This window comes from Glycine soja, chromosome 15 (genome assembly GCF_004193775.1).
Source record: "Glycine soja cultivar W05 chromosome 15, ASM419377v2, whole genome shotgun sequence".
Taxonomy (NCBI): Eukaryota; Viridiplantae; Streptophyta; class Magnoliopsida; order Fabales; family Fabaceae; genus Glycine; species Glycine soja.
This window is the reverse complement of record NC_041016.1, coordinates 15,662,663-15,687,512: the sequence shown is the minus strand read 5'-3', so window position 1 is coordinate 15,687,512 and position 24,850 is coordinate 15,662,663. Positions and strand designations below refer to the sequence as shown.

Genomic DNA, 24,850 nt, shown 5'->3' with positions numbered 1-24,850 from the left:
AATGGTTTTTCATCTATTTCGTAGAAAGAGCTCCAACCCATGAGTGACTGAGACTCCATGATTATGCTTCACACAGGAAGATATGTATAACGATGCTGAAGTAGTAGTGAAGAAGGATTGGAGTAAGTCCTTTCCTTGATGAAACAGTAGTAGAACGTGGGAATATGAAAGGAAGTGTTGGCAACATATATGAATATACGATATGATGAGAGTGAATCATTTGTAACTAAAGGTGGCTATTAATTGTTTGGAGAATGTGCGCGCCGCCTTCTATGCGTTTTAATGGTGACGATGAGTATGCTTGTGAGAGTTACAAGATCAATTTAATTACTAGGATTAGGATATATCCAAGGTGGTTGTGCTCAATCTCAGCCATTGGATTAAACAAAATTAACTCCCTTCTTTTTTATTCTCTCGTGCGGTAACCATGCATGCATGGTCAGGAGGAGGTCCAGTCTTATGAAGATTACTGTATTTATCTGAGGTTGATCAATATACTATAGCCATAGAAGATTAATTAGCATGCCTAGTTATCGCTCTTTCCCAATCAAATTTGTAGAAAGTGACTACGAATTGATAATTGATAGGAACATTTCCCGAACTTAATTAATTATCAAGGGGAATAAGAATATTCCAAGTTTGAACTTTAATGAACTCTCTTGCTTCTTTAATGAATAGGTTTTGAAGATTGTGATCGTGGAGCTTCTGTGCATTTGGAAAAAAAAATCCCAAACATGGGTACTTGAACATGGAAAAAGGGTTCATTTCCTATTTTTTTCGATTTTGAGGCTTTGTTTTGACGTGTTAGTTGACGGAACTGGGGAACGGGACTATTTTTTTTGGATTCTTTGACGTCCAAACATGAGAAATGGCCGCCCTCCATTGTCTCAGGGCACAGGCACACCCACGCAAAAAAATCCCAAACATGGGTACTTGAACATGGAAAAAGGGTTCATTTCCTATTTTTTTCGATTTTGAGGCTTTGTTTTGACGTGTTAGTTGACGGAACTGGGGAACGGGACTATTTTTTTTGGATTCTTTGACGTCCAAACATGAGAACTGGGGAACGGGACTATTTCCTGATTTATTAATTATTTTAAAAACTTTTATTTTTTATGTAATTCTTACAAACAAAACTCATGATTCTAGGTTCCCTTTTTTTAAAAATAAATTTAAAACAACCGTAAACTTTGCTTAAGGACCACAAACAATCGGAATAACAAACTATATTATAAAATAATAAACTGTGCAAAACACGCCAACTATATTAAACAAAAACTGTAATAATTACAAATATTCATGTCAACTACAACACAACAATATAAATACAATGATCAATGGTCCGTGCGGCGTCTCTGACGAGCCCTGACCGTCCCATCAGCACTGGGTCCCCCTCTCGCGATCGTCAGGCAGTCCTGCATAATGTCATATAACTCTGTGCCTGCAGTGACTATCCTAAGGTTGAGCACACGCTCCAACCTCTGTGCAATCGCCTCATATCCCTCGTAATCATCCTGTCAAAGTCAGTAAAAACATTTATTATGAAATTCAAAATAAACAACAACTCATAAAACATTAAACGCGCAAATAATCTTACCACATATGGAGGGGGGTCAAATGCCACTGGAACCTGGGGGCTGGGCGGCTGTATGTAGTCCTCAGGGTCTGCAGCTGGTGCATCCCTCTGCTGGTCAGCTGCCTGGGTCGGTGTCATGAAAGGGTGAGATATGCGAAAAAACCACTCAATGTAATCCGCAGATACCTGCCCAGGCACTAAACAAGGCTGACCCGCAGGTAGTAAGTGATCCGCAAACTCCATCCACCTGTCATCTATCTGCTCCTGTGACAATCGTGCACTAACAGGCGGCGGAGGGATGCTCTGGATGTAACCGAACTGGCGTACCACCCTCTCCGGTCGAACTGCGACGATCATAGGACCCCATCTGAGCTGACCCTGGAACGATGAAATCTCCTGAAACGCCCTAACACCCCGATGCTCCGTGTACGGCAACCAGGACACATCTGTGACGGTCAAACCATCACAACGTGCCCTGTAGGGTGCTCCTGTGATGCCCTTCATGTGCGCCTTCGACGTCAACCACCGGGAAGCACGTGGGGACGTCTCCTGGTATGTGTCGTCAGTCACGCACTGATGCACACTAGGGAAGTGCTCATAGATCCAGCACTACACAATAATTGAGGTTAACATAACATAAAAACATGTTTAAATCATAATCGAACCTAACATATTAATAAACACAAAATTTACCTGAAATAGCGTCAAGTACCCCGCAAGCTGTCTGGTGGTGGTCCTACAAGCCTCATCTAACTGGTCGTACATATGAACCAGCGCGGCAACCCCCCAAGCGTAACCACCACTATGAGCGAGGTCCCGGAAAGCGTCAAGATGGACCACATGCACGTATGTTGCACTCTTATTAGCAAAAAGAGTGCAACCGACAAGGTGCAGCAAATAAGCGCGAGCTGCGACAATCCACCGCCGGGCCTGACATCTGGTCTCATAAATGTCACGAACCCATCCTAATCGTACATATGCTCCACGTGTGAGCGCTGTCTCGGCTCTGGCCTCCTCCGCAGACACTTCCAGCAACTCCGTGAGCAAGAATCTGGCCTCCTCCGTAGAAAGAGCGTGGAAACTGTGCAAGGCGCCAGTGATGGGCAAATGTAGAATGGACGACACATCATCCAATGTGATCGTCAGCTCTCCTACTGGAAGGTGGAAGGTGCTAGTCTCACTGTGCCACCTCTCCACAAATGCGGATATAAGTCCAGGATCGCCAGTAATAACTGAACAATCTATCAGTGGACTTAATCCTGTGGCAGCCACCAGGCCTTCAATCTCAGGCACTGGCCTCCCAATCAGTGTCAGCTTCCTCCCATGTGACACTAACTTCAAATCAGGACGTTCCTGATTTGAAGTACAAATTATACAATTATTAAAAAAAAATTAATCATAAACAAATAAATAAACAATGACAAATAATTAACAAATTAAAATACCTGTCCACTCCACACGGCATGTGCAACATGCTCGGCAAATGATGTGAGCACTGACGGGTCACGTGGACCACCAGGGAATCCCTCTGCAGCATCATCACCATCTGACCCCTCACCACTATCAGCACCCTGTGCGTCCGCACGCATCTCAGGTGCCTCCGTAGGCTGCTCAGGGACATCATCAGTCATGTCAGCGACGTCCTCAGCCATATCACGTCCCTCCGTAGTCATCTGATGAACGCGTAGCCTACGGGCTGAGGCAGTAGGCCTACGCCTCTCGGGAACATCGCCAGCATCCTCGCCAGCAGCTCTATCTCTGCCTACAAATCTACCTATGGCACGACCTAAACCTCGTGTTCTGGCCATGATCTGTAAATCATGTCGAACACGTTTTTTTTCCGGTCAAAATATACACAATTTTCTTTATAAAAAATCAACTTTATTTATAAACAAATAAGACTAACTTAAATCAAATCATTTTCACACATACACGACCTAATTTTAAAAAAAAAAATTAAACAACTTCATTTATATAAAAAAAACAACTAATGTAAAATAAAATTATTAATAAACATGCACAACTTAATTTTTTTTTAAAAAAAATAAACAACTTCATTTATATAAAAAAAAAACAACTAATGTAAAATAAAATTATTAATAAACATGCACAACTTAATTTTTTTAAAAAAAAATTAAACAACTTCATTTATAAAAAAAAAAAAAACACAACTAATATAAAAATAATTCATTACTAAACATCCACAACTTAATTTTTAAAAAAAATTAAACAACTAATGTAAAAAAAAAATTATTTAGTAAACATCCACAATTTTTTTAGTAAATAAAATACTTCATTTATAATAAAATAAACTAATTAATTATAAAAAATTAGTATTTTTATAAAACTTCCAAAACACACAACTTTAATTATAAAAATAGACAACTTCATTTTTAAAGAAAAAACACTAATTTAAAAAAAACCAATAAACAAAAACAAACACAACTACTTTTATAAAAAAAAATTAATTTACAAATTAATATTTAGTAAAAATACACAATTTAAATTATAAAAAAAATATGACATCAAAAACCCAAACTTCATTGTTCATAAAATCTAAAAAATAAAATAACCAAAATAAATAAAATAATTCATTTAAAAAAAACAAAACAATTTCTGTTTAAAAAAAATTTAAAAAAAAAACACAAAAAAAAAACAAAAAAACCACTTCCGGAAGAAGTGGTTCTTCCGGAAACACTCCGGAAGAAGGGTTCTTCCGTAAAGGTCTTTCGGAAGTTTGAAACTTCTTCCGGAAGTGCGAGTCTTCCGGAATTCTTCCGGATGAACCACTTCTTCCGGAAAGTTCCCGGAAGACGTTTTCCGGAAGTCTTCCGGAAGAAGTGTTCTTCCGGAAGACGTTTGGTTACTTCCGGAAGAACACTTCTTCCGGAAACTTTCCGGAAAACGTTCTTCCGGAACTTCCGGAAGAACCCCTAAGGGGTCTTCCGGAAGACTCCTCCGTCAGCGATTTCCGCCATTTTTTCCGGCGTCCTCTCGTCTTCTCCCCTCTCGTCTTCTACCCTAGGTTTCGTCTTCTACCCTAAGGTTCCACTAACCTAACGTTACACTAACCTACCCTAATGTAGTGCATAACAAAACCAAAGCTAAGAAGAAGGCCACCTACCTCGAAGCAAATGGGTCCAAGGGCTGTCGGAGAAGCTCGCGGAGAAGAAGCTTGTCGGGGAAGAGAGAAGAGAAGAAGCTTTTTGCGGAAGAGCCACAGTGAGAAAAAGAGAGAATGCTTCCGGGAAGAAAAGAAATGCTTTTTATATTTTTAACTGAAGGGCAAAATTGACCTTTCATTGAATTGCTGGGTGCACCAGCAATATTGCTGGGTGCACCTAGCATATCCCAAATGTCATCTGCGTTTCTTGGATTGAACCTGAACGTTGTTGGGCCATCTCCAGTTTGGAAGAATGTATGGCCACCGGCATCTGGAGGTGGCACTTGCCCTTTAAGCCCTTCTTCTCCGTATTCATCATTGCTCACTTGCCCTTTAAGGTGACATCTACATCAATTATGGAGACAGGAGAGATGAGGCTGGAAGAATAACAAGATGTACAGAGGAAAAATAGAGGTGAAAGAATATGGACAAAGATGATTGAATTTAGAGTAGTGATACATTGATCACTCTCTATTATAAACATCTAACTAACACCAGTCTTTTTATTTTTATTTTATTCTTCCTATCACATTATTTTTTTTAGAAAAATGTTTGATAGATATCTGATGTGTTATCTAATACCTAAAGAAAGAGAAGAAAAAAAAAATATAAGTATTATAAAATTTATAATATAACAGAAAGATAAATAAAAAAAATAAAAAATGTTAGAGAAGTGTTTAAAATAAAGAATATTGTGTATCATTATTTTTTTTTATCAGCAAAAGTAGAAGTATTATTGAGAAGGATGATGGGGGTAAAGGTACAAGTGGTAGCCACCCAAATACAAAAGATCAACATATACACTTCCAATCCTCTAAGGCTCTAACCCAAAGTCCCTCAACTCCCTGTAACAGCCGAAACCCATGTCCTAATATAACAAAATATGTTTACTGAATGGACTTCAAACACCAAGCTGGGTTAACATACCATTCGTAGAACAAAAATGAAGCATTCTTCCATTTTGCTGAAATCCACGCACAAGCTCTATACCTTATAATTTCAACCACTGCATCAAAGTCCAAACTCTCCTCATTAACAACTATCTTAATCCTGTGGCACCATAGAGACCATAGCACCCCATACCACTTTCCAAGCCTTCCTAGTTTCTTCTTCCAAATTTTTTCTATCTCATCATAATATCTAGCATGTTTATATTTTATTTCTTATCTGGTTAAGTGTTAAATAATATATGGGTGTTTATTAATAATTTTCTTTGAATTTAGGTTTCTCGTGGGGAGAAAAATCCAATAAAAGAAACGTCTTACTTTAAAATGTTATCCTTTAAACATAAAGCGTGGATTGTATCGCATCACGAAATGTATCATATCATTATTTCATTATTAGTGTTTTTATGCCAACTAAAAGTGACAAATGAAAATGGTTGATGTTTTATAATTTTAAAGACTAAAGTGTTAAAAAAGTCAAAGATGAACAAGGATGACAATTGAACTTTAATGAGTATCCACAAAAGTACTCATAATAGAAAAGGAAAGTATCCGAAATGAGTCTAGGTCTAGATATAGGTAATTTACTTGCATAAATTAATAGGGATGGTTGTCAATACTTTGAGTTCCATCATGCTCCATAGCCTACAATTTTGAGTATTAAATTTAAAATAAAAATAAAATTACACTTATAGTCTTCATAATGTATACTACTAACTTTATGAATTGGTTAAGTTTAATAATAGTAATAATGTAAAATAATTTTATATAGTCAATTAAATAGTCTTATATTGTTGGTGCATCACTTATTTTCTCGTTCGTTATTTCATTAGTTTATTATGTAAAATGAATTAAATTATTTTATTTGTTATGAACATTAATGCAACTAATTTTTTAATTAATTACTTTATTATATATATATATATATAATATATATTTAAAATTTATCATTTTATCCAAAATTAAATTATTTATTTTGATAAAACTCTTCCTTATTATTTGTTAACTAAAAAATTATTTTTCAGATTGACTTAATTAAGTTTTTCATACTTAAAATATAGACCGTTTTCAGATTACTACCTAATATTCATTTTTTTTCAACCAAGTACCTAAAAAATTCTCCAAATTCATTTTACTATTTATCGTTAGTCGCATTTCGTTAAGTGATTATGTTACAGATGGAATGCCACGTCATCATACCTTGTCACAAACACCTCATTGTCATGTCATCACTTTCAATGGCGTGACAATGACATGTCAGTGATTGGACGTCATGACACTCCGTTTGTCACGTCATCACTTAACGGAGTGAGACTAACGAAAGATAGTAAATTGAAACAAATTTTTTTTAGGTAGTTATTTAAAAAAAATGAATTTTTAGGTATTAATATGAAAACAGTCTATTTTCTTGCTATGAAAAACTTAATTAAGAAAATCTAAAAAATAATTTTTTTAGTTAACAAATGATAAGGAGGAGTTTTATCAAAATAAATAATTTAATTTCAAATAAAATGATAAATTTTATTATTTTATTGAAAATAAAAAGAAAAATGGTATTCGTAAATTTAAGTTATGTTTAAAAGTAAATTTTATAAGTTAATAAGAAAAAATCATTTCTGTAACACTTTTATTTGACCAAATATTTATAAACTTGTCAAAAAAACTAAAAATTAATTGAAATTACTTGATGAACATATATGTAATTTATTTTTATATAGACTTAAGAAACTTTATCCTATTTATTTTTTAAAGATAATTCCTCATTCAAAATAAGAAATACATTAAATTAATAAGATTTTTTATTAGTAGGAATAAAAAAAACTATTTGAAATTTACAATAACTTACCTATTAATTTATCATGTTTAATCAACTCAACTAGATTAATAAGATAATATTAAAGGTGGAATTAAAGAGTTAAGATGCATACATTTAATACCTGGACAAAGCTAAAAGAGAACCAGCAAGATCAAATGGTGGGATATATATTTTGGGTTCAAAGAATAATGAAGGAAGAGTGAGGAAAAATATAACATGTTACATGTATACATTGATCATAGACAACAAAATACCAATTATATATGATTTACATAAGTTGTTCATACCTGAAAAATAGGTTGTTGGAACAAGTGGCTAGGGGTGGGAATAGGCCAGGCCAGGCCAGGTTTTGAAAGGCCTGAGCCTAGCCTACGATGAATCTTTGAGGCCTGAGCCTGGCCTATAGCCTATCAAAGGCTTTTATTTTGGCTTGGCCTGACCTTTTTAAAAGTCTGGCCTGGCTTGATAGCCTTCTTCACAATAAATATTTAATATTTTATGGAATAGGAACGTAATAGGAAAGTTAAAGAAAAAGGAAAGTCAATCAAAATAATGAGGAATATAAAATGGCACATGACTCACACCTAAATGGTAATTAAAGTCTTTGATTATAGGAATAGAAGTTATGGAGCACTAATGTGTAATCAAAGTCTAATAGTTTTAAAAAAAAATTAATTGTATCCAAAACATAATATATATATATATATATATATATATATATATATATATATATATATATATATATATATATATATATATATATATATATATATATATATATATATGCCGACCTATCAGACTTATAAGACTTTTTAATAAGCCTAAGCCTGGTCTATATAATTTAATAGGCTTTTAAAAAAGTCTAGGTCTAACCTTTTAATTAAATAGGTCAGTTCAAGTCAGGCTTTATGTAGGCCAGGTCGTAGGCCGGCCTGGCCTATTCCCACTCCTACAAGTGGCCTCAGAATAATTAAGAAGGGGGGGTTGAATTAATTATGAACGTGTCTTGACTAATTAAAAATTTATTCTTCTTAATGTCACTAGATTCAATTAGGCTTTACTACTAAGTTATGAGAAAGTAAAGAACAGAAACAATAACTTAGACAAACGTAAAGCGGAAATAAAAAGTGCACAACGGAAAAGTAAAAAGTGTAAGGAAGAAGAAAGCAAACACAAGTTTTATATTGGTTCGGCAACAACCCATGCCTACATCCAGTTCTCAAGCAACCTCTTGAGATTTCCTTTCCTTGTAAAAATCCTTTACAAGCAAAGAGCCACAAAGGATGTACCCTCTCTTGTTCTCTTTGAACAACCAAGTAGATGTACCTTTTACTTGAAGCGAACCACAAAGGATGTACCCTTCCTTGTGTTCACTATTACAACCAAGAAGCTACCTGCTTCTTACACAGAATTCTCAAACGGTTAGTTCTTTGAATTCAGTGTTTGGGCAAAGAATTCTCAGACGGTTAGTTCTTTGAATTCTTTGTTTGGGGAATCAAAATAATTCTTAAATGGTTAGTTCTTTGAATTCTTTTGGCAAGAGGGAGAATGAATGAAGAAGAAAAGAAAAATAGAAGGATAGCACAATTTTTGTTTTTGCAGAATTTTCCTTTCTTCAAGGAAAGATTGAACAAAAACTTAGAATGAATTTGGTAAAGGTTTTTTTGTATTATTGTATATTGTGTTATATATGTAAAATGCGTGTCAAGGTCATATATTTATAGAACCTTGATACCTTTTGAGAAAACCATGTTAAGAGTTATAACTCTTAACATTTTCTTCAAAAACATTCACTGGTAATCGATTACCATAATGGTGTAATCGATTACACAATGTATTTTATAAAAAGTTGTGACTCTTCACAATTGAATTTGAATTTCAACGTTCAGATTCATTTGTAATCGATTACTAATATAGTGTAATCGATTACATTATTTGAAACTCATTTTGGAACGTTGCAAAGCATTGATACCAGTTTGAAAACCATCCTAGTCACTGGTAATTGATTACTACCAAATGGTAATCGATTACCAGAAAGTAAAAAATCTAATAACTTAGAAGATTTTAGAAGATTTCAGAAAATCCTTTTTAAAACAAAAAGTGTGCTATTTGATATTTTTTGAAAAATATTTTTTACTACCTACTTTGACTTGACTTGATGCTTCTTGATTTCTTCATTTGATTCTTGAATCTTTGAGTGGAATCTTGAATGCTTGATTCTTCAATCTTGAAACAACTCTTTGAGCTTTGGCATCATCAAAACATCTTGGTGAATCGTCATGGTAGCTTTGCTTCCACATAGGTCGTTTCATATTACTACCTAAAAATTCATTTTTTGTCAAATACCTACTAGAAAAAATTTTATGTTTCAACTTTCTACCTGTCGTTAATCTCCTTCCATTAAGTGATGACGTGAACAGACGAAGTGTCACATCATCACGCCCAATCATTGACACGTCATTATCGTGTCATTGGAGGTGATAATGTGACAATGGGGTATTTGTGACAAGGCGTGATGACACGTCATCACTTAATGGAAGACGACTAATGACAGATAGTAAAATGAAACTGAAATTTTTTTCAGGTACTTGGTAAAAAAATGAATATTAGGTAGTAATTTGAAAACTGCTTATATTCCAATTATGAAAAACTTAATTAAGCTTTAATACAAATAATTTTTTGTAACTAATTACTTTATTATATATATTTGAATTTAGTTCAATATTTTGTTTGTTATGATTTACCATTAAGATATAAAATAGTACTTTTGGTCAATGTTATAAAACTCAGATTAGTAATTAGCTAGGTAAGGATGCTTAATTAATGAATCTCTTATAGAACTAATGAGTCACTAATTAAACTAATATAAATTATAATTATGTAAACAAATAAAGTATATGAGTGTGACCTAGTGTACAACGAGCCTTGATTGACTACACTATTCTTAGGATGGTTTCACCTATTTAAAGTCGGTTTGATTATATCATAACCAAATCATTTGCACATCCAATCCAATTGTAGAACATAGCTCAAGTTTTCATCGAACAGACCGATACATGTCAGATTTAATAACAATATTTATACCAACCAATATGGTATAACATAATTGATAGATAATCTTGTCCATTAAACATATGATAAAAAATTCAATCCCTAACACATGCGTATAAAAAAATTTGTTGGAAGAACCTCTTAAATAAATCTTAAAACCTAGACAAATTAATTCTTGTCTTTCGACTAAGAATTACACAGGTTTACTCCCCAAAATAATACGGATAACCATTTCAAATATGAATGTGATAAAATATAAAAATGAACAGTAAACTTGTCAACAATACAGATAAATTTGAAGAGGGGAATTTCAATAAAACATAATAAAGCCCGGTAACATAATCTTATCCAAACTTAAGCGCATTGCATGCCTAATGGACAATCAACAAATCAAGTCCAGCAAGACATGCGACTTTCTTTTACGATATCTTTTTGTATTTAACAGCAGATATGATATGATGGTCTTAACAGATTTTCAATATAAGCAATACGAGCTAATAAAATAACGTCAAATGGACATATGAATCTGTTTAAATAAGCTTCTTTAAAAAAAAAAAAATAACTTTTAACTTCTTCATAGGTTAAAATTAACTCTTGATTAACTAAAAGTTCGTTAATTGGTAAATATTCTCTGGTTAGTTAATTGATAAATATTCTCTCATAGTCTCAACAATTTTGCACACTCAGTTTTAATAAGACAAACGAGAGCGAATAGTCAACCTATTCAAATAAGGAGCATCAATATTGGCTAGTCCATGTTCAATCAACCATAAGGATCAGGAGTAAGAATCCCAGACACGAGCAAATCCGAATTTAAAGAAAACCTTCCAAATTATTGGAATAAAAATTTACAGATATTATTACGAGATAACATTAAAGACAAACTAAAGAAATACGAGGATTCAAGCTTATAAGAATTTCACAAGGTAGAAACATTTCAAGAACCTTGAATATTCCTAAATACCGCAGTAATCTCCAGAAACATCTTGGAAACTTTGGTCTTATCCAAAACTTGAGTAGATATTTTTGCTGGTATTTGATAGTTTTGAACAATGTGATCCACATGACACTTTAGACATCTGGTAAATCAATAATAACTCACAGGAAAAGGTTACAAAATTTAGGGTTCCCGCCAGAAGACTAGTGCCAGCGTAAACCCTGAGCTTCGAAGCAAGAACAATCCCTGATTTAGCTCAAATTTTTTCAGCTTCCATGCTTGATCAGCATGAGCACAAGGGTTAAACAACACAAGCCCAGACTTCTGAGTTCAAATTCACGTCCCTTCGCGACTCACCTTGGCAACATGCAACTATTGTAGTGCCCGTCAACCAAAGCTTATATTTACAACATGAAAAGGTGAGGAATCAATAATGTGCCTTCTCATCATTTTCTAATTGCAAACCCTCAATGCCCTTGATTGCAGTTTCATAGTTCTTGACATGAGAAGCATTTCTCGCAGATGATGTTTTAATTGCTGTTCCAGGGTTAGCCTCAGTAGAACGAGTACGAAGATCCAAATCCGAACCAACAAATGCATCACGCCTACTAGAAACCGCAGCTCGCCTTGATCCACTTGACTGCCCCAAGACATTGGGCCTTGATAACTGCATTATTTGAGTTAAGAATGATCTGATCTTTAAAAAGAACCCCAAGGAAACTGTGCACTCCAAACAACTTACCATGGCTTCCTTATTAAGGGCAGCATCCGTAGTGACTGGATTTTTCTGCTTTGAAATATTTACAGAGTTTGTGATGGGCCCTGACATTCTTCGCCTTGTGGAATCCCCTGAAACCAGACCAGGAGGTCGCCCTTCTTCCTCTCCTGTAAGAAAGGGGTAAAATATTAGCAACAGAAAGCTCAAGAGCTAAACTTAGAGGAACAAGACATAAAAGCTACTAAAGAACCTAGGTTAACAAGTTGCTGAAAGATAAAGATAACATTAGAGCAACAACAACCAATGTGAGGATGCAAAAAGTAATTACTTTTACAGAATGAATTGAATAAAATAGGTTTCTGAAGAGGGAGACCAAAAAGGACATTGGAGGAAATCATCAAGAGAGATCTCAAACTTAATATTTCTGAAACTTTAGTTTCTAACTGTGCCAAATAGTATCATGTGATCCATGTAGCCAACCTCACCTAGTGGGATAAGGCTTTGTTGTTGTAGTGAACTAATAAATTACACATAAAATTTTAAATTTTAAAAATGAGAGAAAAGGTTAGATCATACCAAGAACAGCAAGCTAAACAGCATGTATTGGACTTGAATACACTAAAGAAAGCAAACTGCCAAATTTCAATGCCATAAAGAAATATACAGACAACAAAGAAATTACCTGTCTGTCTATCAGCATTAGTCACAGCCGGTGGCATTGCAGAACTAGTTCCAACATTAGGACCCTAAAATACAAGCATCTTGCCATCTCAGAATTCTATCCATGGCTGAAGTGAAAGATCCCAAAGGCAAAAGCAATCAAGAGTATAGAAACCACTTACAATGGCACGTGCTGGAGGAGCAGCTAGCTGTGATTGCTGATACTTCAAGATTGTCCAATCAAACACATAATCAAACTGGAATCCTGTCCACATGCCAATGTAATGATAAAATACACATGGTCTTTAATAAATTGAAAAGAAAATCATATAAGAGTATATACACAATAAACTTAAGGACAGAGACAAAAGAGATGGACTCTATGTCAGATTAATTTCACACCTTCACGAATAAACAAGTCGCAAAATATTCTTTTGAGGTAAGCATAATCTGGCCTATCATCAAACCTTAATGAGCGGCAGTAATGGAAGTATGATGCAAATTCTGTTGGATAACCTCGACACAAGGCCTGGAATAATCAACAAGTTATCAGTATAGTTCAAGAAATAGTGCAAAATATGGATTCAAGGAGGCCAATAATAACAGTATCCACCTCAATTGAGGTAGAAACCTTTTTTTCACTGATTCTCTCGTACTTGTGTTTCTTTGTTCCTGCTTTAAGTCCTTGCCAAGGGAGACTACATATAAAATGAATATCAGGTCAAAGGCATTCAGCATGGTACTTGAAGATAACAATGCAAGGTAGACAGCAATAATTACCTTCCTCTCAAGAAATACATCAAGACAAAACCAACAGACTCCAAATCATCTCTTCGACTTTGCTCTGTACATTGATCATAAAAGAAGGACCAAGCAACGTGTATCTGTTAGATGACACAACTTTGCCTTTTTGCTACACATTAATAAATTCCAGGTAAGAATCATACACCATACATACCAATGCCAAGGTGGGTATTCATACTCGCGTATCTAGCAGTCCCAGTTAAATTCTTGTTTTCCCTGCAGTTTAATGATCAGATAGAATGTCACACTTACAAATTAAAGTAATATTAAAACAGCACTAGCCAAGTCTGGGGAAGGCTACATAAACATAAAATCAGGGTGACATGAATGCAACATCACTAACAAGAATCACAACCTTATCCTTTAAATCACAAAACAAGGATGATATGGCAATGCAAAAAAGCATTCTACACACAATCAAATTTAATACACTTCTGACAACCTTATCCTATAAATCACAAAACTAGGATGATATGGCAATGCAAAAAAGTATTCTACACACAATCAAATTTAATACACTTCTCACAACCTTATCCTATAAATCACAAAACTAGGATGCTATGGCAATGCAAAAAAGCATTCTACACATAATCAAATTTGATTCACTTCTACCAATAAGGTGAATACATTTCTTCTGAATAGAAAATTATACAATGGAATCGGTGCAAAATTCAAACTAGTCTGCAAATAATAAATAATGCAGGAAGAAGGGCATCGATCATATATATATATATACCAAGTTTTGGAAACTTGGCAGATTCTGCATCGAAAGAAAGAATCATAATTTCAGTAAAGGACAAGAAACGGATTTTAATTTTCAGGACTCTAGGTAGATTATTTTATTATTAGGAGACAGAGTATTCTTAAGTATTAGTTTAATATCTAAGTGTGTTCAGTAACTTTCTTTGAAGAAATAATTGCTTATTTCTATCAGCTTCGTGAGAGAATCTTTGAAAAAAATGTGATTATTTCAAAGAAATAAACTGTTTCCAAACACCCACTGTCTCTTTCATGTGTCATGATTAGAAAATTAGTGCATAAAGATTATATTTGCCCTTACCTTTCAGAGGTAGGAACGCTACAACGATGCAACTTCACAATCAAGTTACCTACTACACAGATTCAGAGGCGAGTCCTTTCAGGTGTTTTTAATATAAATCTGGTGTTAGAAAACTTATAAAGTTAAGATATAGTATCCTTTAATCTCTTCCAATCTCCTTGATTTTCCTGCTTTATTATTTCTTAATTCCTGTTTACATTTGTTTCCGTTAACAGCCATACACAAGACACAGTTTCTAGCTCTCTTAGAAGCATCAAACTATATTAACCTTCTTACCATCAAACTATATTAACCTTCTTACCCATGGAAGCACCACATAGCTGGTTTTAGGAAGTCTTGGTACAACAACCAAAGCATCTTCCTAACAAGTGAGGTGCACTATATGGATCAAATGATGTTATTGTGTTTTGTCCATAACCAATTCTGCAATTTTCATAGAGAACATTTGATTCTAGATCTTTTATAATAGTTTCAGCAGGAGTCTATCTAGGTCTACCTCAACCCCTTATTATTGGGCCATCCTCCAAATGATCAACTTATTATGGCTTCTAATTTTATTGGTCTTCTTACCACATGTCCAGACCATCTTAGGCAACAATTCTACCATATTTTCCTCAGTAGATGCCACTCCAATTTTCCCTCTAATATATATATTCTTGAGACATGACTGATCTTACCCTTGTATAAGCAATCATCCAAGCCTTCCAAGGCATAATTCTCATCTTTGTAACCCTTATGCTCTTATTGGTCCTTTATCACCCAACATTCAGCACCATAAAGCTCACTCGTCTTATGATTGGGCAATAAGATTTTCCTTTTAGCTTAAAAGGCACCTTCAACCACAAATAACACCTAGAGCACTCCATTTTATCCACCCAGCATGAGCTTGAATCCTATGATTTACATCTCCCATTACTAATCCATCACTTTGATTATAATCTATCTTGGTAACCATAAATTTTTTTTTTTTTTGGGGGGGGGGGGGGGGTCAGGGGGGACTTGTAATAGTTTCTCAAGTCAGAATTTATAGCCAGAAACATAAATCTTTCAGAAAGTTGATTTCAAAATTAATCAGTTTTTATTTGATATAGAATTTTCCTGATTTCCCTGTCCTCTTTCCTTGTATTTTATATAAAACTTGAAAGAGGAATCACCAAATCTTGGCCAAAAAATAATATTTGATTTTGATAATTGATACTAATATAATTTCAAACCAAATTCAAAACAAGGAATTATTTAAGTTAGAAACAATGCAAATTCACGTAGATTAAGAACAGCTCTGAACTTCTTTCAAGTTTCCATCAAAATCTTAGTCATTGTCCCTGCAAGCATCCAAATCTCAGTTTTTCAGCTGCTAAAGGCACAAAATCCAGCAAGAGTACCGTATATAAATATACGGGAAATTCAAATCATCATCATACCAATTAAAGACACTTGATGTGTGAAAATCTAACAAATATTAGTCAATTGGAACATGATTGGGTTATCAACTTTTACTGCCACCAAAATGTTTGATAATGCAGACATATAATTATGCTCTGAAGAAATCATATGAATACACCCACCCTTAGCCATCTAAATTTGCTAAACTTTTCCATGAAGATGAGGATGAACAGTAATATGACATTGACAACATGAAACAACATGAAAAGTTACAATTACAATGTCAAAATTAAGTCATATCAATTCAACTAGGCAACAAGGTCTAACAAAAGGAATAACCTAGATTAGTATCTGAATCCTTGTACCTGTAAGGAATGTGTTGATGGGTTGAACTATCTCTATATTTCTTGGCCAAACCAAAATCAATACAGTAAACCTACATGTAGATTCAAATGGATTAAATACATAAAAAATGAAAATACAATACATCAAAAGCTCACAAGTAAACAGGATCAGCCACCTGGTTTGCCCGCCTTCCCAAGCCCATGAGGAAATTATCTGGTTTGATATCCCGATGAAGAAATGATTTAGAATGAACAAACTCAACACGGTTGATCTGACCAAAAATCAAAATACAAGTAGTTACTATTAGTTTATTAGTTAGCCAACTAGGTATTTCTAATCGGTTGCATAAACAGGACCTAGAGGACCTATATAAGACATTAATTAATAGTATCATCTAAATGAAATAGTTAATAGGGATTTTCTCTCATTCATTCACTCAAGAGATGGGGAAGGCCGGTCTACCATGTGATCAGCAAGCATGAGAACTGTCTTTAGTGAGAGCTTTCTACTGCAGAAGTTAAATAGATCTTCAAGACTAGGTCCAAGCAGATCCATCACTAGAACATTGTAATCTCCCTCCACTCCAAACCATCTAACATCTGGAATTCCAGCTGCCAATACCAAATTTGTATAGGCATTGTTATATAAGTATAAATAAGATCAATTACTAAAAGTAGGTGTCACTGCACAACGTGAAAATAAAAGAAAGACAAAAAATTTAATATGACAAGAGACATTACTTCCTCCCTGGAGAACTCTGTACAACTTGGACTCATATAGCAACTGAGGATGCTTTGTCTTGACATTTTCCTAATAAAAAGGGCAGAAAGCAGCAAAGAACAAGAACGAGAGGGGAAAAAAGATCAAGAAAATAAGCTCTGGAGCACTCAAAGATATACAAAATCTAGTAATTACCTAAGAACAACAAAGTCCTAAATGATCAGCAAAATCCTAGCAGAGACCATATCAGGATTAAAGTTATGCACGCTATATATATAGGATTAAAGTTGCTCTACTTTAACAGTAAATCCCACAGGCTGCATAAGTATTAAACTAAATTTTACATACACATACCTTTTTTACTTTTTTATTTTATTGGATTTTCTTTCACAGACCAAAATCCTGCCTAGGGTAGCTTTGCTATTCTTAGCCGGTCCCAAGCCCGGATAAAAGGAGAGGGTTGTGTTAGGCTTTCGACAGCCAACGTTAAACTTTGTCGAATCTCTATGACATGGATCAATTACGTAATAATGTGAATGCTAGGTCGTTGCCCGGAAGCAACGCGCTGTATGGCTCGAGTACAGTGTCAAAAGAGCAAGGGCCGCTGCATCGCCGCCCGGATGTAGTGAAAAGTAAGCAAGGGTTCCCACATTTTCGTGAACGGGTGTGGGTAAAGAAGCTAGTTCATGACAGGAGGATTCGCTTTGATACATGGAATATAGGCACACTTACTGGAAAATCTATGGAAATAGTGGATGTTATGGTGAGGAGGAAGATCAATTTTATGTGCCTACAAGAAACTAAGTGGACAGGTGAAAAAGCGAAAGAATTAGACAACTCGGGATTTAAGCTGTGGTATACGGAAAAAATCAGATCAAGAAATGGGGTAGGGATTATTGTGGACAAGGAGTGGAAGAAGGATGTCGTGGATGTAAAAAGAGTAGGAGATCGTATCATAGTCTTAAAATTGGTAGTGGGACAGGACACCTTTAATGTTATTAGTGGGTACGCACCTCAGGTTGGGTTAGCAGAACACTTTAAGGTAAAATTTTGGGAGGATCTAGAAGGGGTACTTCAGGATATACCCCAAGGAGAGAAAGTTTTCCTAGGAGGGGATCTCAATGGACATGTAGGTAGCGTGGCTAGAGGTTTTGAGGGGGTGCATGGGGGTTTTGGCCTAGGGGAAATGAATGGGGAGGGTAAATCCATCTTGGAGTTTTCGGAGGCTTTGGATCTTTCTATAGCCAATACATGGTTTAAGAAAAGAGAGGAACATCTTATCACTTACAAAAGTGGAGGGACATGTTCTCAGATAGATTTCTTTCTTATCAGGAAGTCTGATAGGAAGTATTGCTTGAACTGTAAAGTTATCCCGGGAGAGAGCTTGACTACCCAACATAGAGTTTTGGTTATGGATGTAAGAATTAGAGATAGGGCAAAGAGAAGAAGTCCTATGGTAGCACCAAGGATCAAATGGTGGCACTTGAAGGGTGAGAAACAAGGAATCTTCCAACAAAAGATATGGGAGGGTTGGTGTGGACAATCACAAGGAAGTGCAAATGATATGTGGAACAAGATGTCCCAAGAGATTATTAAAGTGGCTAAAGAGACGTTGGGTGAATCTAGAGGTTTTGGACCTAGGGGTAAAGAATCGTGGTGGAGGAATGAAAATGTTCAGAGCAAAGTTAGAGTAAAAAAGGAGTGTTTCAAGGAGTGGTCTAGGTGTAGAAATTCTGAAACTTGGGATAAGTATAAGATAGCTAGAAATGAAACCAAAAAGGCGGTGAGTGAGGCAAGGGCCCAAGCTTTTGACGGACTATACCAAGCTCTAGGAACCAGGGACGGAGAAAGATCTATATATAGGCTTGCTAAGGGTAGAGAGAGGAAGACTAGAGATTTGGATCAAGTAAAGTGTGTTAAGGATGAAGAAGGCAAAGTCTTAGTGCATGAAAAAGATATCAAGGAAAGGTGGAAGGCGTATTTCCACAACTTATTTAATGATGGATATGGATATGACTCTAGCAGTCTAGACACAAGAGAAGAGGACCGGAACTATAAGTACTATCGTCAGATTCAGAAACAGGAAGTAAAGGAAGCGTTGAAAAGAATGAGTAATGGTAAGGCGGTGGGGCCAGACAACATACCTATTGAAGTGTGGAAAACTCTTGGAGATAGAGGTCTTGAGTGGCTCACCGAACTCTTTAACGAAATTATGAGGTCAAAACGCATGCCGGAGGAATGGAGGAGAAGCACGTTAGTGCCAATCTATAAGAACAAGGGGGATATACAAAATTGTGCAAATTATAGGGGAATCAAGCTCATGAGTCATACCATGAAATTATGGGAAAGAGTGATCGAACGGAGATTAAGAAAGGAGACTCAAGTTACTGAGAATCAATTTGATTTCATGCCGAGAAGGTCGACCATGGAAGCGATTTATTTATTACGGCGGGTGATGGAGCAATATCGCATGGCCCAACAAGACTTGCACTTGATTTTTATTGACTTGGAGAAAACGTATGATAGAGTGCCTAGAGAGATTTTGTGGAAAGCTCTAGAGAAGAAAGGGGTTAGGGTTGCATATATTCGAGCTATCCAAGATATGTATGATAGGGTATCGACTAGTGTTAGGACACAGGGTGGAGAGTCAGACGATTTTCCCATCACAATTGGTTTACATCAAGGGTCAACCCTTAGCCCCTACCTTTTTACCTTAATTCTGGATGTCCTCACGGAACAAATCCAAGAGATAGCGCCGAGATGCATGCTTTTTGCAGATGACATAGTCCTCCTTGGAGAGTCGAGGGAGGAGTTGAATGAGAGGTTGGAAACTTGGAGACGAGCTCTAGAAACACACGGCTTTCGCCTAAGCAGAAGCAAATCGGAGTATATGGAATGTAAGTTCAACAATAGAAGGAGGGTTTCTAACTCAGAGGTGAAAATAGGAGACCATATTATCCCTCAAGTCACACGGTTTAAATATCTTGGGTCTGTAATACAGGATGATGGGGAAATTGAAGGGGATGTGAATCATCGCATTCAAGCAGGATGGATGAAATGGAGAAAAGCATCGGGGGTGTTATGTGATGCAAAGGTACCGATCAAGCTAAAGGGAAAGTTTTATCGGACTGCGGTAAGACCGGCGATTTTGTACGGAACAGAATGTTGGGCGGTCAAGAGCCAACATGAGAATAAAGTAGGTGTAGCGGAGATGAGGATGTTGCGGTGGATGTGTGGTAAGACTCGACAGGATAAAATTAGAAACGAAGCTATTAGAGAAAGGGTTGGAGTAGCGCCTATTGTAGAGAAGATGGTGGAAAATAGACTTAGGTGGTTTGGGCATGTAGAGAGAAGACCGGTAGACTCTGTAGTGAGGAGAGTAGACCAGATGAAGAGAAGACAAACAATTCGAGGCAGAGGAAGACCCAAAAAGACTATAAGAGAGGTTATAAAAAAGGATCTCGAACTTAATGATTTGGATAGAAGTATGGTACTTGATAGAACATTATGGCGGAAGTTGATCCATGTAGCCGACCCCACCTAGTGGGATAAGGCGTTGTTGTTGTTGTTGTTGTTCTTTCACAGACCAAGAATTGTGACTAATCATCGAATTGTTCCACACAATACACACACTTTCTAGACAAAGTAAATGCTTCAAACATAACAATTGAGGGGAAAACCAGTAAACAGTCCCAATATAAAGAAAGCAGGATCTAAAAGGCTTAATTTGTAAATGATTGTGATGAGATTATGAATTATTATCTTCAATACTGAGCACAAAATGGGCCATTTATAAACCTCTTCAAAATTTAGTCTGCTAAAAGAAAATTATTTCTCAATGACCATTGGATACAAAATTTCCTAGCAGTTAATAGCAGTACATAAGGAATGTTTCAAGCTGTAACCAACCCCCTATCCCAAAGTTTTGGACTATCAGTCAAATTGAACTCTTTCATTGATCTCGCAAAAAGTATGCTAGAAAGATCAATTAATATGCATTTTGGTATCATGAAGCAGTTACATCACATGCATAATCATTTTACGGATAACTAATGAAAAAATTCACTATGAAATGAATAAAATCTGTCACAAAGTAGAGTCATACAGGTCATAGAAGGTAATGAGCAATGCTGGCCATGAAAATCCCATAATAATAATAATAATAATAATAATAGTCTACAATCTGAATTCTGAACCACCCAATAATTAAAAAATAAAAATCCATTTCTTATTTGAAAAGATAACTATAAGCATAAAACACTAGCTTTTGAGTTTTGACAGCATCAACATGATAGGAACAGTGCACCAGTTGAAGCATCTTCATTCCTATGCCTACAAAATGTTATAACATTCTGGACAAACCTACAATCACTTTAATCATTTCCAATCTTGTGCATAACAGCAAAATTCTGGCTCACACACCATAAAGATTGGTAACTAAACAGTGAAAAATGTCTCTCATAAGAACCCCTTATGCGTCCACCTTGTCCCCTCCCAAAAAGAAGCATACAACATTAGGCTCAGTGAATGAAGACACAGTCACAGACACCCAGAATAGAAGCACACACAAACCTCAATCAATGACATTAAGAACACCAGGGTAAAATCCAACCTGAACCCAATTTTGACAACCCCTTGCAGAAACTTACTTTACATGAGAAACCCCATTTCCCAAACCAGTTTCATATAACTCATGGCTACAAAGAGTGATAAATTGCCCTCTCCTTCAGACTTTAATAGATACAAATAACAAAAGTATTCTAATTCTAATATAATACAAAACCTAATTGGTTAAAAGCACTTACAAGCTTAATTGCAACCTCTTCATTAGTTTGAATATTAGTACCTGCAAAATAAATAAATAAATAAAACCTTCATCACCATCACCATCATCCTCAATACAAAAACCCGTTGAGAAATAAAAAAGAATAATAATTATAACAACAGAAGGACAATAAATCAACCTAAATAGATCTCTCCAAACGATCCGCTACCAATCTTACGGCCAAGCCGAAACTTATTCCCAACGCGAGGTTCCATTCAAAAAACAATTTTTAAAAGAGAGAGAGTTTTTGAAACCCTAAGCAAATCCCAACGCCGAATTCCGATCATTTAATGCCAAAAATTCTACAAACAAAGAAGCTGCGTTCATCGATCGGATTCAAAAAACATAAAAAAAGGAAGAGGAAAATGCAGCTCCGATGGAAAAAATAAATAAATAAAAATATAGAAATAATAAAAAAGAAGGATGAATTATTTTAGGCTAAAAGAAAAGAAAATGATGGTTAGAGAGAAAATGGAGGAATGAAATCTCTCTCTCATGCATTATGATTATTATGGTTTGGATTTGATGGAGTGGAAGCAGGAACATTCTTGTAACCGTCGGTTATTTTGGTGTGTTGCAAAACAAATATATACGACCGGGCACACCACCAAGCTTTCGCCGGGTTGTCATTCTTCACTCGGCTCCACATCACGTGACTTTCATCTACCATGTCATCCGATCATAAATATGAAAAATTTTAGATTTAGTCCAGTAAAATTTTGTTTCATTTTTTTGTCTTCGATTTTTAATTTAAATTTTAAAATATGATTTTTGAGGATTAAAAATCATCAATCACAAATGTAAAAAGAAAAAAAAAAAAACTGCCACAAATTTTTTATCCCTCTTCCTTAATCTTCTTCGAACCCCATTCAAGCACGGAGACAAATCCTCTCGATTTGCATGCAATTGGAGAGTGTCAAGTTTAATTAATGTGCACCCTTGGATTAAAACAAAACGGCTGAGATTTACTCATCAAAATCCATTGTTTCATTCAACACATCAAATCCTTAATTTTCTCTTTTCTGCCGGCAAACAACACCGCTTCACCATCGCCCGCGCCATCACCACTATAGCCCCAGTCACCGCCCGACCAACCACTCTATCCCGTCTCCTCCGCGTCGCGCCACTGCTTACACAACCTCCTCCACCGCACACACACCGCACCATCCAGCACCATCTTCTGTGCCGTCACCGCACGCCACTGACCCATACGCCACCAGATCTACACGTGACTTCCCTCGCAAACACTTTCTCTTTCTCCCTCCTCGTGTTCTTCTTCGTGGCGGTTTTGGGGGGAGGGGGATTAACCCAAGAAATTGTATCAACCAATGAAGAAGTGACTTGTAAGAATGAAAATGACACATATAGCAACGGAAATCTCCTGGTTGGAAAAAAGTAAGACATTTTAATTTTACGAGAATACTAAAATTTTATAGAAATGAATTTTAAATACTTTTATATTTATGGAAATAAAAATATATGGAAGTGGAGGGTGAGGGAAGGGTGATGTTGTGGAGCTGGAGGCTCGATGAGGGTTTCGAAGTGAGAATGAGAAAAAACGGTGGAGGGATGACCAAGAGAAAGGACAAGTTTGTTTAGGGTTAAGTTGAGGGTAAAGTAAAAAGGGGGCAAAAACACCAAAAAGGGTCACTTTTACATTTTATTTACCAAATAGAGGCTGTTTTGCAATTATTTACCTAGGGGGTCTGTTTTTTTATTACAAAGCGCTCCCCAGGAAGGCGCTTCCATGGAGCACGCGACACGTGGCACAGCGCGGCGCACGAGGCAGCAGCAGGGTAGCGCCCCTGACACGGGCGCGTCTGGTAGCGCCCTGCCGCTGGGCGCGACTGGTAGTGCCCTGTCGCTGGGCGCGACTGGTAGTGCCCCTGACGCGGGCACGACCCAGGTGCCTATGTATTTTTTAAATATATTTTAATAAATTAAGCTGATTAACGATTAAATAATTTAAAAAAATATTTGACATGTATATAATAAATAAATAGTTATCACTTAAGGTTTATAGAATACTTATGTCAACATTTAAAATTGATCACAAAAATTAAAATTGTTGATTTTTTAAAAGTAAAAAATAAAATATCTCCATTAAAAAATAATGGGACTAAAAGTACAAATATAAGAGAATAGAGGAACAAAAATTGTATTTTAACAAAATTAAACATTTAAATTAAAAAAAAATACACGCCCCCCTTCCCAGTTCCGTTGAGTCTGGGAGAAAATGTATTTTTTTAGTGGGTCTAAATCTAATTTCTTTTTTTTTTAATGTTAAGAGACGTTTAAACTAAACCAACGTACTGAATCAATATTTTACTATCAATTCAATGAGTCATCTGTTATATGCTATAAAGTTCCAAAAGATCATAACTTTTTTATTTTTTTTTAAGAAACAAAAGATCATAACCTGGAAATTTCATATTTTATAAAGTTATAAAATTCATATTATACCATAGAAAACTTAATTAAATGACAATTTAATTGAGTTTCGTCGTAAATTAGAAAACTTAATTAAATGACAAATATTTTTTTAAATTATTTAATCGTTAATCAGCTTAATTTATTAAAATATATTTAAAAATACGCGCCTGGGTCGTGCCCGCGTCAGGGGCACTACCAGTCGCGCCCACGCGTTAGGCACTACCAGTCGCGCCCAGCAGCAGGGCGCTACCAGACGCGTCCGCGTCAGGGGCGCTACCCTGCTGCTGTCTCGTGCGCCGCGCTGTGCCACGTGTCGCGTGCTCCATGGAAGCGCCTTCCTGGGGGGCGCTTTGTAATAAAAAAACAGACCCCCCAGGTAAATAATTGCAAAGCAGCCCCTATTTGATAAATAAAA

At 35.8% G+C, this 24,850-nt stretch overlaps 1 protein-coding gene and 1 pseudogene across 1 annotated transcript; both read right to left on the bottom strand.

Annotated features, from left to right (window-relative positions):
* Positions 1-2,119: 2,119 nt before the first annotated feature.
* On the bottom strand, positions 2,120-2,572 carry LOC114388350 (annotated as a pseudogene).
* Positions 2,573-11,362: 8,790 nt separating this feature from the next.
* Positions 11,363-23,544, bottom strand: LOC114388347 (casein kinase 1-like protein 1). The gene is made up of 14 exons (XM_028348773.1): positions 22,142-23,544; positions 21,983-22,023; positions 17,198-17,267; positions 16,920-17,068; positions 16,633-16,728; positions 16,478-16,548; positions 13,824-13,885; positions 13,646-13,709; positions 13,479-13,563; positions 13,268-13,394; positions 13,048-13,130; positions 12,888-12,951; positions 12,230-12,372; positions 11,363-12,154 (listed from the first exon to the last, which is right to left on the bottom strand). Exons 1-14 carry the CDS (start codon positions 22,215-22,217, stop codon positions 11,915-11,917), a joined length of 1,371 nt encoding a protein of 456 aa, XP_028204574.1. The 5' UTR covers positions 22,218-23,544; the 3' UTR covers positions 11,363-11,914.
* Between the last annotated feature and the right edge of the window lie 1,306 nt (positions 23,545-24,850).

Excerpts from the sequence above, each read along its gene's own strand:
- LOC114388347 (XM_028348773.1), bottom strand. The coding sequence starts at position 22,217 with ATGGAACCTCGCGTTGGGAATAAGTTTCGGCTTGGCCGTAAGATTGGT. Across the intron at positions 17,069-17,197 it reads CAGAGTTCTCCAGGGAGGAA|CTGGAATTCCAGATGTTAGA; the intron begins GTAATGTCTCTT and ends TGGTATTGGCAG. Across the intron at positions 13,564-13,645 it reads ATGTATTTCTTGAGAGGAAG|TCTCCCTTGGCAAGGACTTA; the intron begins GTAATTATTGCT and ends TTTTATATGTAG.